This window comes from Mustelus asterias, chromosome 15 (assembly GCF_964213995.1).
Source record: "Mustelus asterias chromosome 15, sMusAst1.hap1.1, whole genome shotgun sequence".
In the NCBI taxonomy this organism is placed as follows: Eukaryota; Metazoa; Chordata; class Chondrichthyes; order Carcharhiniformes; family Triakidae; genus Mustelus; species Mustelus asterias.
In genome coordinates this window covers 37,067,533-37,080,537 of record NC_135815.1, presented here as the reverse complement: position 1 = coordinate 37,080,537, position 13,005 = coordinate 37,067,533, and the positions used below count along the sequence as shown (strand labels likewise).

General features: G+C 42.9%; 1 protein-coding gene across 4 annotated transcripts in view; it reads left to right on the top strand.

Annotated features, from left to right (window-relative positions):
- spata17 (spermatogenesis associated 17) overlaps positions 1-13,005 on the top strand; it is a 301,239-nt gene that overhangs the window by 74,234 nt on the left and 214,000 nt on the right. For all 4 annotated transcript variants that reach the window (XM_078229776.1, XM_078229779.1, XM_078229778.1 and 1 more), the window contains exon 8: positions 9,657-9,805. In XM_078229776.1, the coding sequence (XP_078085902.1) occupies positions 9,657-9,805 (149 nt within the window). The remainder of the gene's footprint in view (positions 1-9,656; positions 9,806-13,005) is intronic.

Sequence of the window (13,005 nt, the reverse complement as noted above, 5' to 3'; positions counted from 1 at the left end):
CACTGCCAGATGGGCACTTTCCAGCCATGTCCCTGACCACCTGGGGGCTTCAATGGCCTCCAAGCCTCCCCCCCAGCATAGCCAACCAGCCTGATCTCTGCAAGTGGAGACCAGTAGCAATTCTCGCCGAGCTCGCGCTGGTGTCGAACTGACTATGCATATTTAAATGTTACTTCAAATATGCTAATTGGCCTCATGCCCTTTCTGGCCGTGAACCGGTTTGCAAAGGATGATTGTAAACCATTTGGTGCCGGGTGTGAAACCAGTTTTTAGGCCCACACATTATTTTCTGGGATCAGCACAATCTGCAACAGGCATGGCGAGGCCGGAAAATCCACCCCGCCCCTCCTACCCCCCCCCCCCCCCCTCCCACCCCACCCCCCGCCCCCCCCCCTCCCCTGCTCCCCCAACTCTTCTTTTAGGACATTATAGAAAGGAACACCACTCATTCAGGATTTGCTACTTCACCTTTTTTCCAGCGGTGCATTTCCCAAGTAAAGGAGATGGCTACCCAACATTGATAGCGAGACAGCTTGACTTTAATGTTGCTGGCTTTCTAGGACTGGTGCGCTAGGTCTCTCCAACATTTCTGACCTGAGCGGGTGAAATCCAGGTTCTTTGTTATCTTTTCCCATCTGGTTAGTCAAGCACAGTCCAGGGATTTAATCAGATTGTTCACGTATCTGGGTCAACAGAGGATCCCTAATGTTGGAGGCGGGAGGCAGACTCGAAATTAACATGACACCTATCTTTATTCCAGCTTGTAACTAACAAAAGCTTGTTATCAATGTGTAAGTGTGTTTGCTACATTGAGTTATACCACAGTCATTCAAGTTCACTCTAGCATTTTAGATCAACGAATTAAAACATTTAGACTTGTTGTGCTTGTAGGATTGGGAATCAAATGTTTAACTGCGCGTTCCTTACCGTTGCAATATGTTCAAACCTATGGTCTCAGCTATGATGTATTTCATTGAAAACATATGATGATAGTCTTGTTAGCACAACTGGGGAAGATTCCCTTCCAAGCAAAATATTGTGAATACAGGATTGAAAGATGTATATCAGTCAAAGTCTGGATGACAAAGGAGATAAAAGTTAAAATAAAACAGAAAAAGGAGATTTTGACAAATGCCAGAAGGAAGATTTGTTTCATAGCCATAAAGATTATGGGAAGTACAAGGGGAAATTTAAAAAAAAAGATGGGAGGCAAAGAGAGGTCATGAGAAACAATTAGCAAACAATATTAAAATACATCCTTACTAGGCTTTATTAAGAGAGGCATAGCGTACAAGAACAAGGAGGTTATGCTGAACTTATGCAAGATGCTAGTTAGACTTCAGCTGGAATATTGTATACGTTTCTGGGTGTCACACTTTAGGAAGGATGTGAATGCATTGGAGAGAGTGCCAAAGTGGTTTTCAAAAATTGTTCCAGGGATGAGAAACTTCAGTTATGAAGGTAATTTGGAGAAGTTGTGACTGTTTCCTTTTGAGAGGAGATTTGATAAATGTTCAAAATCGTGAGGGGACTGAACAGAGTAGATAGGGAGAAACTTCCTGCTTATAAAAGGACCAAGAACAAGAGGGCACAGATTTAGTGATGTGCAAAAGAAGAAAATACAATGTAGGAGAAAAACCTTTTCACATAGCGAGGGGTTTGGGCCTGGAAGTGCGGTGTAGGCAGGTTCCATCGAGGCATTCAAGAGGGCATTAGATAATTATTTGAATAGAAATATGTTGTGCAGGTTTACAGGGAAAAGGCAAAAGACACTAAGTCATAAGACTCATTCGAAGAGCCAGTGCAGACAAGATGACCTGAATGGCCTCTTTCTGCACCGTAATAATTCCATGATTCTGTGATAAAGTCCAGGAGAAAAGTTGGACCTTTAAGGACCAAAAGGGAAATCTTCCTGTAGAGCTAGAGGACACACAAGTAGTTTGTACCTGTCTTCACAAAGAAGGTGGTTAATGTGAAGTAAAATGAAAGCAAAATACTGTGAATGCTGGAAATATTCTGGAAAGACTCAGCAGGTCTGGTAGCATCAATGGGTAGAGGAATAGAGTTAGAGTCCGCATGTGTAACAACTCGGGAAGCTGACTGGAAAAGAACACAGTTTATTACAGAATGCAAAGCAAAACCACCAATGCACACACTAGTCCTTGCCTGGGACTACAGATTAGATTCAGTCCTGGGCCTGCTTTATAAAAGGCTCAGGCAATTCCAGCTGGGCAGGCCACTATCTGTTATCAAGGAAACTCGTATTCACCGTATACCATTCTGGACATAGTTGAGGGGAATGGCCTTTCAGGGGAAAACAGCAACAGCCAAATCCATTGCGCCACCACAGTTGATTCTGCTGCAGAGTGGAGGAGTAACAAGTGGGGGAATGCAATAATTATAAGGGATTCAAATGTAAGGGGAATAGATAGGTGATTCTGTAGCCGCAAATGAGACTCCAAGATGGTATGTTGCCTCTCTGGTGCAAGGGTCATGGATGTCTCCAAGTGGCTGCAGGACATTCTGAAGGGGGAGGGCAAATAGCCAGTGGTTGTAGTACACGTTGGTACAAACGACATTGGTAAAAAAATAAAGCAGAATATAGGGAGCTAGGAAGCAAGATGAAAAGTAGGACCTCCAAAGGTAGTGATCTCAGGATTTCTACCTGCCATGTGCTGGTCAGAGTGGAAACAGCAGGATACAAAGAATGAATACATGGTTGAAAGGATGGTGCGAGGGGGAGGGTTTCAGATTCCTAGGCCATTGGAACCGATTCTGGAGGAGGTGGATCCTGTACAAACTGGACGGGTTACACCTGTAAGAGTTTTAACAACACCAGGTTAAAGTCCAACAGGTTTATTTGGTAGCAAATGCCATTAGCTTTCGGAGCGCTGCTCCTTCGTCAGATGGATTGGATATCTCCACTCCATAGCAGATATCCACTCCACCTGATGAAGGAGCAGCGCTCCGAAAGCTAATGGCATTTGCTACCAATTAAATCTGTTGGACTTTAACCTGGTGTTAAAACTCTTACTGTGTTTACCCGTCCAACGCCGGCATCTCCACACCGGGTTACACCTGGGCAGGATTGGGACTGAAGTCCTTGGGGGGGTACTTGCTAGAGTGGTTGGGGAGGGTTTAAACTAACATGGCAGGGGGATGGGAACCTTTTGTGGTGACATAAACAGGGCCTAGTTTTAAGGCTGATAAAATTGGATATCCTAAATTAAAGAATTGAGCACATTGAAATCAAACACAGTCAAACCGCAGGCAGGCCAATTGTACAATACACAAATGTGTCTGGGCCTGACCCATCAACCCCCCATCAAAGGTCGTTACACTCTACTTGAGACTTAGCAGGAGATCATGGCACCTCATTGAAATGCATCGGTTTATTGTTAGAAGCCCAGATCGGGCCAGACTTTCTGTCACCAAGAGATCCTGTAGAAACCTTACCTGAAAACAAGTTTAACAACATGGAGATGGACACCTGGGGGGCGGACCCTGGTGTCCTGTCAGGCAGACATCAAGAAACCCACTGGGTATCGGAACCCCCTCCTGGGACCTCATTGGCCAGAAGCCAGAGAAGTTTCTGGAAAGGCAAGCAGGCTGGGGATAAAGGGACACACTCAGAGGCACACAGCAGCGAAGACTCGACAGGGGAGGCAGCCGTGACCATTCGGAAGACCGACCAGAGAAGGAAGGAAGGAAGAAGCGGCCATCGAGACTCACCTTCGTGACGACAGACCAGAGGGACTCAGAGAATCGGGCCTGCAGTTTAACCAAGCCATCTTTATGGGTAGTATACTTGGATCTGGGGTATCCTCTTGTTTTATGTGGGTAATTTAAGGGTTAATAGTGTTATTATTAATAAACTTGTTGAACCTTTACTTGTGTTTGTCCTTGTCCACCTTGCAAATAAGGGCACCGGGGTAAAACCTTGGAGTAAGTAAACTGGTTGAAAGTATCTGAGAATTAACAGGTACAACACTTTGCAAGGATTCAGAGCGAGGGGAATTAAGAACAAGAGGAAAAGTCAGTAAGGAGAATAAAGAAAGTGAATAGGCAGAATAATCAAGAGCCAGGATCAGATAAGGACCGAATAAAAAATAGTAGGAGATGGAAAAGAAATGTTAAAAGTGCCCACCTTAAGGTTTTGTACCTGAATACTCGGAGTATTTGAAACAAAATGGATGAATTAGTCACACAGATAGATGTAAAGGGATATGATATAGTTGGCATTATGGAGATGTGGCTCCAAGGTGAGCAAGGATGGGAACTAAACATTGAGAGCTACTCAATGTTTAGGAAGGACAGGCAGAAAGGAAAAGATGGTGGTGTTGAATGTTGACTAAAGATGATATATATACGAAATTGAGGAAAGATATTGGCGTAGATGGGTCGAGTTAAAAAACAACAAGGGGCAAAAAACATTGGTGTGGGTTGTATACAGACTACTAAACTAGTGGTAATGTTGGGAAAAACATTAGACTGGAAATCAGAGATGCATGTGTTAAAAGAACATCTGTGATTATGGGTGACTTTAATCTGCAAATAGATTGGGAGAGTCAAATTAGTCACAGTACAATGGAGGAGGAATTTCTGGAGTGCATAAAGGATGGTTTTTTGGAGCAATACGTTGAGGAACCAACAAGGGAACAAGCCATCTTGGACTGGGTGTTGTGTAATGAAAAAGGATTAGTTGGCAATCTAGCTGTGAGAGAACCCTTGGGTACGAATGACCAGAGTGTGGTAGAATTCTTTGTCAAGGTAGATAGTCATGTAATTGATTACAAGACCAGGGTCCTGAATCTCAATAAAGGTATCTATGATGGTTTGAGCCATGAATTGGTCGTGATGGACTGGGAAACATTACTGAAAGGGAAGACAATAGACAGGCAGTGGCAGGCATTTAAAGAATGAATCGGTGAACTCCAGAAGTTGTTTATTCCTATTTGGCTCAAGAGTGGAAAGGGAATTATGGCTAAACTATAGCTTACAAATGAAATTAGAGATAGTATCAGATTCAAGGAAGAATTGACAAGAAAAAGCAATTAGCCTGAAGATTGGGAGCAGTTTAAAATTCAGCAAAGGAGGATCAAGGGATTGAGCAAAAAGGAAAAATTAGAGTATGAAAGTAAGCCAGCAGGGAACATAAAAACTGATTATAAAAGTTTCTCTCAGTATGTGAAGAGAAAACAATTGACAAAAATCAATGTAGGGCCCCTTACAGTCAGAAACAGGAGAATTCATAATGGGGAATAAAGAAATAGCTGAGGAATTAAATTCGTACTTTGCTTCAGTCTTCACAAAGGAAGACATGAATAATGTACCAGAAGCTCTGCGTGCAACAAGTTTTAGTGAGGAGCTGTAGGAAATCAGCATTAGCAGAGAAATGGTTTTGGGGAAATTGAAGATGGATAAATATCCAGGTCCTGATAATCTTCATCCCAGAGTATTAAGGCAGTGGCCCTGGAAATAGTAGACCCATTGGTGGTTATTTTCCAAAATTCTTGGACTCGGGACTAGTTCCTGCAGATTGGAGGGTAGCTAACGGAAGCCCATTATTCAAAAAGGAAGGTAGAGAGAAAATAATGAACTATAGACCAATGAGCCCAACATTGGTGCTGGGGAAGTTGCTAGAGTCCATTATCCAGGATTTCATAACTCAGCATTTGGAAGGCAGTAGTGTAATCGGACAAAGTCAGCATGGTTTTATAAAAGGGAAATCATGTTTGATGATTCTAGTGGAATTCTTTGAGGATGTAACTAGTAGAGTTGAGAGAGGCGAACCAGTGGATGTGGTTTATTTAGACTTTCAGAAGGCATTCGACAAGGTCTCTTATAACAGACTACTATGTAAAGTTAAAGCACATGGGATTGCAGGTAATGTCTTGAGATGGATAGAAAGCTGGTTAGCAGATAGGAAGCAAAGAGTTGGCATAAATGGGTTTTTTCCTGATTGACAGTCAATGACTAGTGGGGTTCCGCAGGGATCTGTGCTAGGCCCCCAATTGTTCACATTATATAGGAATGATTTGGAAGAGGGAACTGAATGTATCATCTCCAAATTTGCAGATGATACAAAGTTGGATGGGAGGGTGAACTGTGAGGAGGATGCAGAGATACTTCATGATTTGGACAGACTGAGTGTGTGGGCATATGCATGGCAGATGAAGTATAATGTGAATAAATGTGAGGTTATCCACTTTGGTAGCAATAATAGGAAGACAAATTATTACTTGAATGAGTCTAAATTGAGAGAGGTGGATACTCAGCGAGAAAGTAAGCATGCAGCTACAGCAGGCAGTAAAGAAGGCAAATGGTATGTTGGCTTTCATAGTGAAAGGATTTGGGTTTAGGAATAGGGATGTTTTGCTGCAATTGTATAGGGCGGTGGTAAGGCCATACCTGGAGTATTGTGTACAGTTTTAGTGTCCTTATGTGAGGAAGGATGTCCTTGGTATGGAGGGAAGGTTTACCACACTGATTTCTGGGATGGCAGGTCTGTCATATGAGGAGAGATTAAGCCAGTTAGGATTATATTCACTGGAGTTTAGAAGAGTGAGAGGGGAATTGCATAGAAACTTATAGAAAATTCTAACAGTGAGACAGGGTAGATTCAGAAAGAATGTTCCCAATGGTGGGGAGTTCAGAACTAGGGGTCATAGTTTGAGGATAAGGGGTAAACATTTTATAACTGAGGTGAGGAGAAATTTCTTCACCCAGAGGGTGGTGAATGTGTGGAATTCACTACCATAGAATGTAGTTGAGGCCAACACGTTGTCCGATTTCTAGAAGAAATTAGATCTAGCTCTAAGGACTAACAGGATCAAAGGATATGGGGGGAAGGGGAGATCAGGATATTGAATTTGATGATCAGCCATGATCGAAATGAATGGCGGAGCAGGCTCAAAGAGCCGAATGGCCTCCTCCTGCTTCTATGTTTCTATGTTTCTCTCATAAGATACAGAAGTCGAACTGAAGAGTTGCTAATATATACCACTATTCTGAAAAGTGAAGAGAGATAAATCAGGAAATTAAGACCAGTCAACCTAACATTGATGGTGGGGAAGTAATTGGAAGCCAATATACTGGGCAAAATAAACTTCCATTTGGCTAGGAACGAGTTAATTAAGGAGAGGCAGCATGGAATAGTTAAAGACAAATAGTGTCTGAATAAAAGGGAAAATGCTGGAAAATCTCAGCAGGTCTGGCAGCATCTGTAAGGAGAGAAAAGAGCTGACATATCGAGTCCAGATGACCCTTTGTCAAACCTTTGACAGGCAAGACAGATGCTCTGAGTTCATTTGTCTTGCCTGTCAGACCTCTTGCATTGAAATAAAGGCAGTTTAATCTACTCGTCCCTTGCTCTCTGCCCTACTTTTTGCCTGACCTGTCTAGTGCTAGGATTATTGACACTGCCTTTACTATTTAACGTGCTCTCTTTAACTTCCATGCTGTCCTCAACCTTCTCTTCTGTCTTTAGGTCCCACCCCTCTTGTCAAACTAGTTTAAATCCTCCGACTGGCTCTAGCAAATCTTCCCACCAGGATATTAGTCCCTCTCCAGTTCAAGTGTAACCCGTCCCTCTTGAACAGGTCACCCCTGCCCCAGAAGAGATCCCAATAATCCACAAATCTAAATCCCTGCCCCTGCACCAGCTTTCAAACCACACATTCATCTGCCTAATCTTCCTATTCCTACTCTCACGCGCACATGGCACCGGCAGTAGTCCAGAAATTACTACCCTCGAGGTCCTGCACTTTAGCCTCAACCTTAGTCACTAAGATGGTAGGGCATTATTTAATGGAGGTGGTGGAATCTCACCCACTAACTGGAGAATTGGCAAAAGCCCATGTTGCCTCTTTTAGTGAAAGCCCGCCAGATTAAATGCCACTGAAGCATTTAATTGACAGATGTAGCTATTCCCTGGGATTAAGAGAATCATAGTTTTAGGATAAGGGGTAGCAAATTTAAAACAGAATTGAGGAGAAACTATTTCTCCCAAAGGGTTGTGAATCTGTGGAATCCACTACCCCAAAGTGTGGTGGATGCTGGGACAGTGAGTAAATTTAAGGAGGAGTTAGACAAATTTTTAATTGGTAATGGGTTGAAAGATTATGGGGAGAAAGCAGGAAAATGGGATGAGGAGCATATCAGCCATGATCGAATGGCGGAGTGGATTTGATGTGCCAAATGGCCTAATTCTGCTCCTATATCTTATGAACTTAGTAGGGCGCTCGGGGGAGGTAGTGGCTGCTGCCGGTATAACACCTACCTGAAGCCTCATACCACACACAATCCTGGACCGTAAGTGATAGCAGGAGGGTAATTGCTGGGTGAGAGTCATGGGGGAGTGTAGTCAGCAGCAAGGGGGTTAGCTCACCGTTCCCCCATCTCCTCTTCTTGATGTTTGGTCCTTTAGTCAAGCACTGAGTGCTTTTGAACGAGGGACACAAACCGCCAACACCTCTCACACCAGTCCTTGGAGCCTGCAAGCAACCCTGCACAGATTTGCTTGTCATGCTTCCTGCACAGTGCGTCTCTCCTCCACTTCATCCAGCATGACGCTGGGGTAATACCAGCAGTGGTAGGATGAGGTCCTTAAGTGAGCATTAATAGTCCACTTAAGGTCTTCAATTGACGTCAGGGCAAGATAGCAGTTCACTGGCCGACCCACCATGGACTTAACAAGGGTGGAGGTGGGAATGTCCTTCCACCACCAAATGCATTACAGGGGAGGGCATTAAATTCCACCCATAGATTCCAAATCATTGACTAAAGATTGTGAGGGGTGTTGAGAATTGTTTTTGCTGAGATTTGTCAGAAGCTGGACTACTTGAAAAAGTAGTGGGAGTTGATTTCATAAATAGTTTTAAAAGGGATTTCGACAGGTACTTGAAGGTTAGGGATAAAAAGTTGGTATGACTAAGCACAATTGCTTTTTCAAAGAGCCAGTAAAGATAGCAAAGGCTGAACAGCCTCTTTAATTCTATGAAAGTCACCAAACTGCTTTGAGTTTTGGTGCAAAAGATAATCTGACATTGCCCATTTTATCCCCCTAGATTAATGCCTACTACTGGCTCATCATGATGAGGTATTGATGGTGATTCTGATGATGATTGCGGTTTAGCAGTGAGAGATACTTAAGGGAAGAAAGTGAGAGACATACTTAGCAGATTTAAGCTGAAATTCTTCCACCTTGCCCATGTTGGGATTCTCTAATCCCGCTGCAATGAATGGAGATTTCACTGAGCACCAAATTCCTCCGCTCTCGTGGCGGTGGTAACAGGATGTGTGAGGCCGAAGAATCCTGGCCATAGGATGTAAATTACGAAGGGTTAACAGCAGCAACTGACTCCAAGTTTTTATTGTGCAATATTCTGCAAAGAATTTTAACTCAATATAATATTGATTAACAGTTTCAGAATCAAACTGCTTTTTCCATCCCTACACTTTTGAATTCTCATCTATCAACAAAATGTTATCAACTTTCATGTTCTTTGTAACTGTATATCAAAAGGTATTACTTTTATAAATAATTTACAATAGAGAAGCTGGCAGCACTTACACAGACATGCAGGTTCCTCAGTCATCAATAATGTGTCAAAAAACATGACAATAAAACATTTACCTTATCCTGTACCTGTCAGGGTCCCTTCCGCGATACTGCTGAAGTATTGCAACAGCGCTACAAGCCTTTGGAGCCAACCTTGCGGGTGGCAACATCAATCATATCGGAGAAAGAGGCCAGAGAGGAGATGAAAAGAGAAGAATGGAGAAATCGTGTACACGATGATATGTAAGTCACTGTCTTTAACACCTTTCGTATGCATTTTTAATGTAGTTTGTAGGTGTTGTTAGTCTTGAGCATCAATTATAACTTGTCATTATTGATTTGGTAAAGTAATAATGCAATGTTGCATTTCAATTTAAAAATAAAATGCTTCCATTTTATATTTAATCATTATGTACAGCAGAACATGGAGACTTCATTATTGTACCATGCCCACAGCACGTGATGCTTGTGTCTAAAATACTTGTGCAGAACCATGGCAAATTGATCTACCAGCCTCATTTGTCACGACAGTTGCCGGTTGTGGCCCCAGAGGCAACTTGGTGGTGTTGAATGTGCAACAAAGATTGGCCTATGGGAATGTTGGCTAATGATCTAAGGTGTGTCAGGTGAAGAGAGGCAATCAGGAAAGGAACAAACGGTGGCCAGAAATAGCCTACACTTTTGATGTGGAGCTGGAAGGAGCGCTTCTATTCCTTCTTGCTTCACATTCAACTAAGCTTTTTTAAAATTATCTTTTTGTTGGTTCCGACAGCCCCTTCAAGGAACATTGGTTAGTTTGCAAGTGGACTTAATAATCCGAAAGGCAACAGATCTGAACTAATTTCCTGCTTTGTGTTCTATAACAGGTTAGGCTTCTTGGTGGCATATGGTTTCGGGTGTGTTTGTAACCCTATATTGGTGTTGGTCATTGGCTCACTAAACTGGACTTTGACCCAGTTTTGTCCCTTTGTTGACTCAGTACAGGTGCAGTACGATTCAATTTTAAGGCCATCATCGAGCTAATTTGAAAGTGAAATGCAAACAGTACATTAATGTCATCATGACTGAGATGTATCGCTACGTTAGAACTCCGAAATATGCAATTCTTTATAAATTTAGCACACTTCATTATGGGTTCAATTTTAACTGTGTAAGTAAATAGGTTTTAAGCAAGTTAAAATCTTGCCCATATTATTTTCCATAATAGTCTGCATGGTTTACACCCTCCCTCTTATCAGAAAAATCGCCTTTATTGGCATGAATAGATCCGTTACATGAGTGGGGCTGTGCCAGCTTACTTGTTGGTATGCACATGTATTGAAAATGTGATTTGAAATGCAGGCTCCCACATATATATAGGTGCATACCATGCAGTTTGATAGAAGATAATATCCTACCTAAACAAAACTAGGGTAACATCTTTCATCTGGATATACTTATTCTAGTGTACAGTATATTTATTACCTTTGGCCCTATTGTAGTCTACTGTCTGATAACTGTTCAGTTAGCATTTTTCTTTGTGGGTGGAATGGAATGCATAAAAGAATTCACTTTTGCAACATCCTAGTGTACCCAATTTTCATGAACCTATAATTGAGATAATAGTTTCTATTCTACGGGCATGACACCTGCCAGATTTAGACATTTGTGAAGATAAGCAAATTAGTTAAGATCTTAATAAAACAAGTTGCTTCACTGCAATGTTACGCATTACTCGCTATAAGACAGGAAAAATTGAACAAAACGTTATGGCATGAAATTTATTCATTTCAATTTTTGGATCCCTGGACTGCATTTCATGACACATCCATGCTTTTGCAAATCAAGGTGGTAAAACACAAAATTTGCCTAACCACCTCGTGTTATGATTTACCACAAGTTACTGCACTTCCTAAGTTGCTGTCTTCGTCTCAGTGCTGCTGTCAGATGCAGCACACAACAGGAGCCTCAAGCAGGTTTGGTGCAGACCACGTGGTATAGGCAGCCTGTTTTTCATAAAAGAAGTCTGATTCGTCAGTGAAGATGCATAAAAGATGGCTGAATTAAAAAAATTCTTGCCAATGGAACAGCAAGGTAGAGGAATTCAGAATGATGGATGCAGTAGTGTAGACATTGGAGGTAAAGTGGGCAGGCAACCAGGAGACCCACAAGGAGTACCCTGGGAAGAGCATGTGAGCAGGTGGCCAGGTAAGTCAGCTCCTGTGGACAGACCCAAGGATCTCACAGCAGTACTACGGGAGGTCAAATGACCTCACTCAGATAGACAACATCAGTGCATCTTCACATGACATTCCCTACCCATCAGAATACCAACTCTTTTCCTGCTCAACATATATCCCCATCACTCACCCAGTTGTACAACATCTGACATCAAGATACTCCAGCTCACCCTCACGCATCCACTGATGCTGCCAGCCTCAGTCCCACCTCTCTCTGCCACCACATAGCTCGAAGTATTTACAATGACATCACCCAAACACTGTGCTGCATAATCACTGACACCCTACTCTCATTCTCTTGTACTACACTGTGGTGCACAATAAAATGGAGCAGAACGGAACTAACAAGGATGTATGTATCTCCTGAGCCCCATGGAAAAGATGGTTGTCAGCATCTGAGCAACAGGGCCCGCAGTATCCAACATCACTGAAAATATTGAGGATGGCCGCATTCTCCTGCATAATGCCCCTTCTCAACTTCCAACTAACCTTAATCTTTCTGTCTACCATGATGAGAAAGCTGAAAATGATGTGACCGTGCACCTCTTGCTCCCACCTTCCTTCCCTTGCTGCTTTCATACATTCATGAGCTGCCAATCCCCTCGTCACAGGAGCCCCAGACAGAGGAAAGAGAACAACAGCACAGCACCAAATAAGAGACCCTGTAACCTGAAATGACCCTTGCTGCAACCAGCTCAGATATTGGCACTGCAGCCACGCCAGGCAAAAGGTCGTTTGTTTGCCAGTTCACAGGAGGATGAGGTGGCAAGTGAATTCTGTTGCAAATAACTCCGATGAAAATCTTGATGTGATGGCATACAGCTAAGTGCTAAATGGACTTGCACACTGAGATGCTGGGTGCATTGGCTGGCCTGCCAGGCAGCCTGCTGTCACTGTCAAGGAACATCGAGGACTCCAGCTGCAAGTTGGCAGAGGCCATTGCTCAGAGATTGGTCTCTCTACAGCCTCTGCTCCATCTGCCTGTCATGTTGCAGACGCATAGGCACTGGTTTTGCTGCCCCCCGACCTGTTGCAGCCTTTATGTGGTCAGGTCACTGACTCCGTTGACACCACTGTAAGGATGGGGCAACACTCTGTGGATATAGTTGTCAAAGCTGTTATATTTGCAAGATGAGTGATTATTGCAGCTTATGATTTGACAGCAGAAGCTTTACGCAGAAACGTAAAAGATTATGGAAATTTGAAAGCTATATTTGTAGAAAA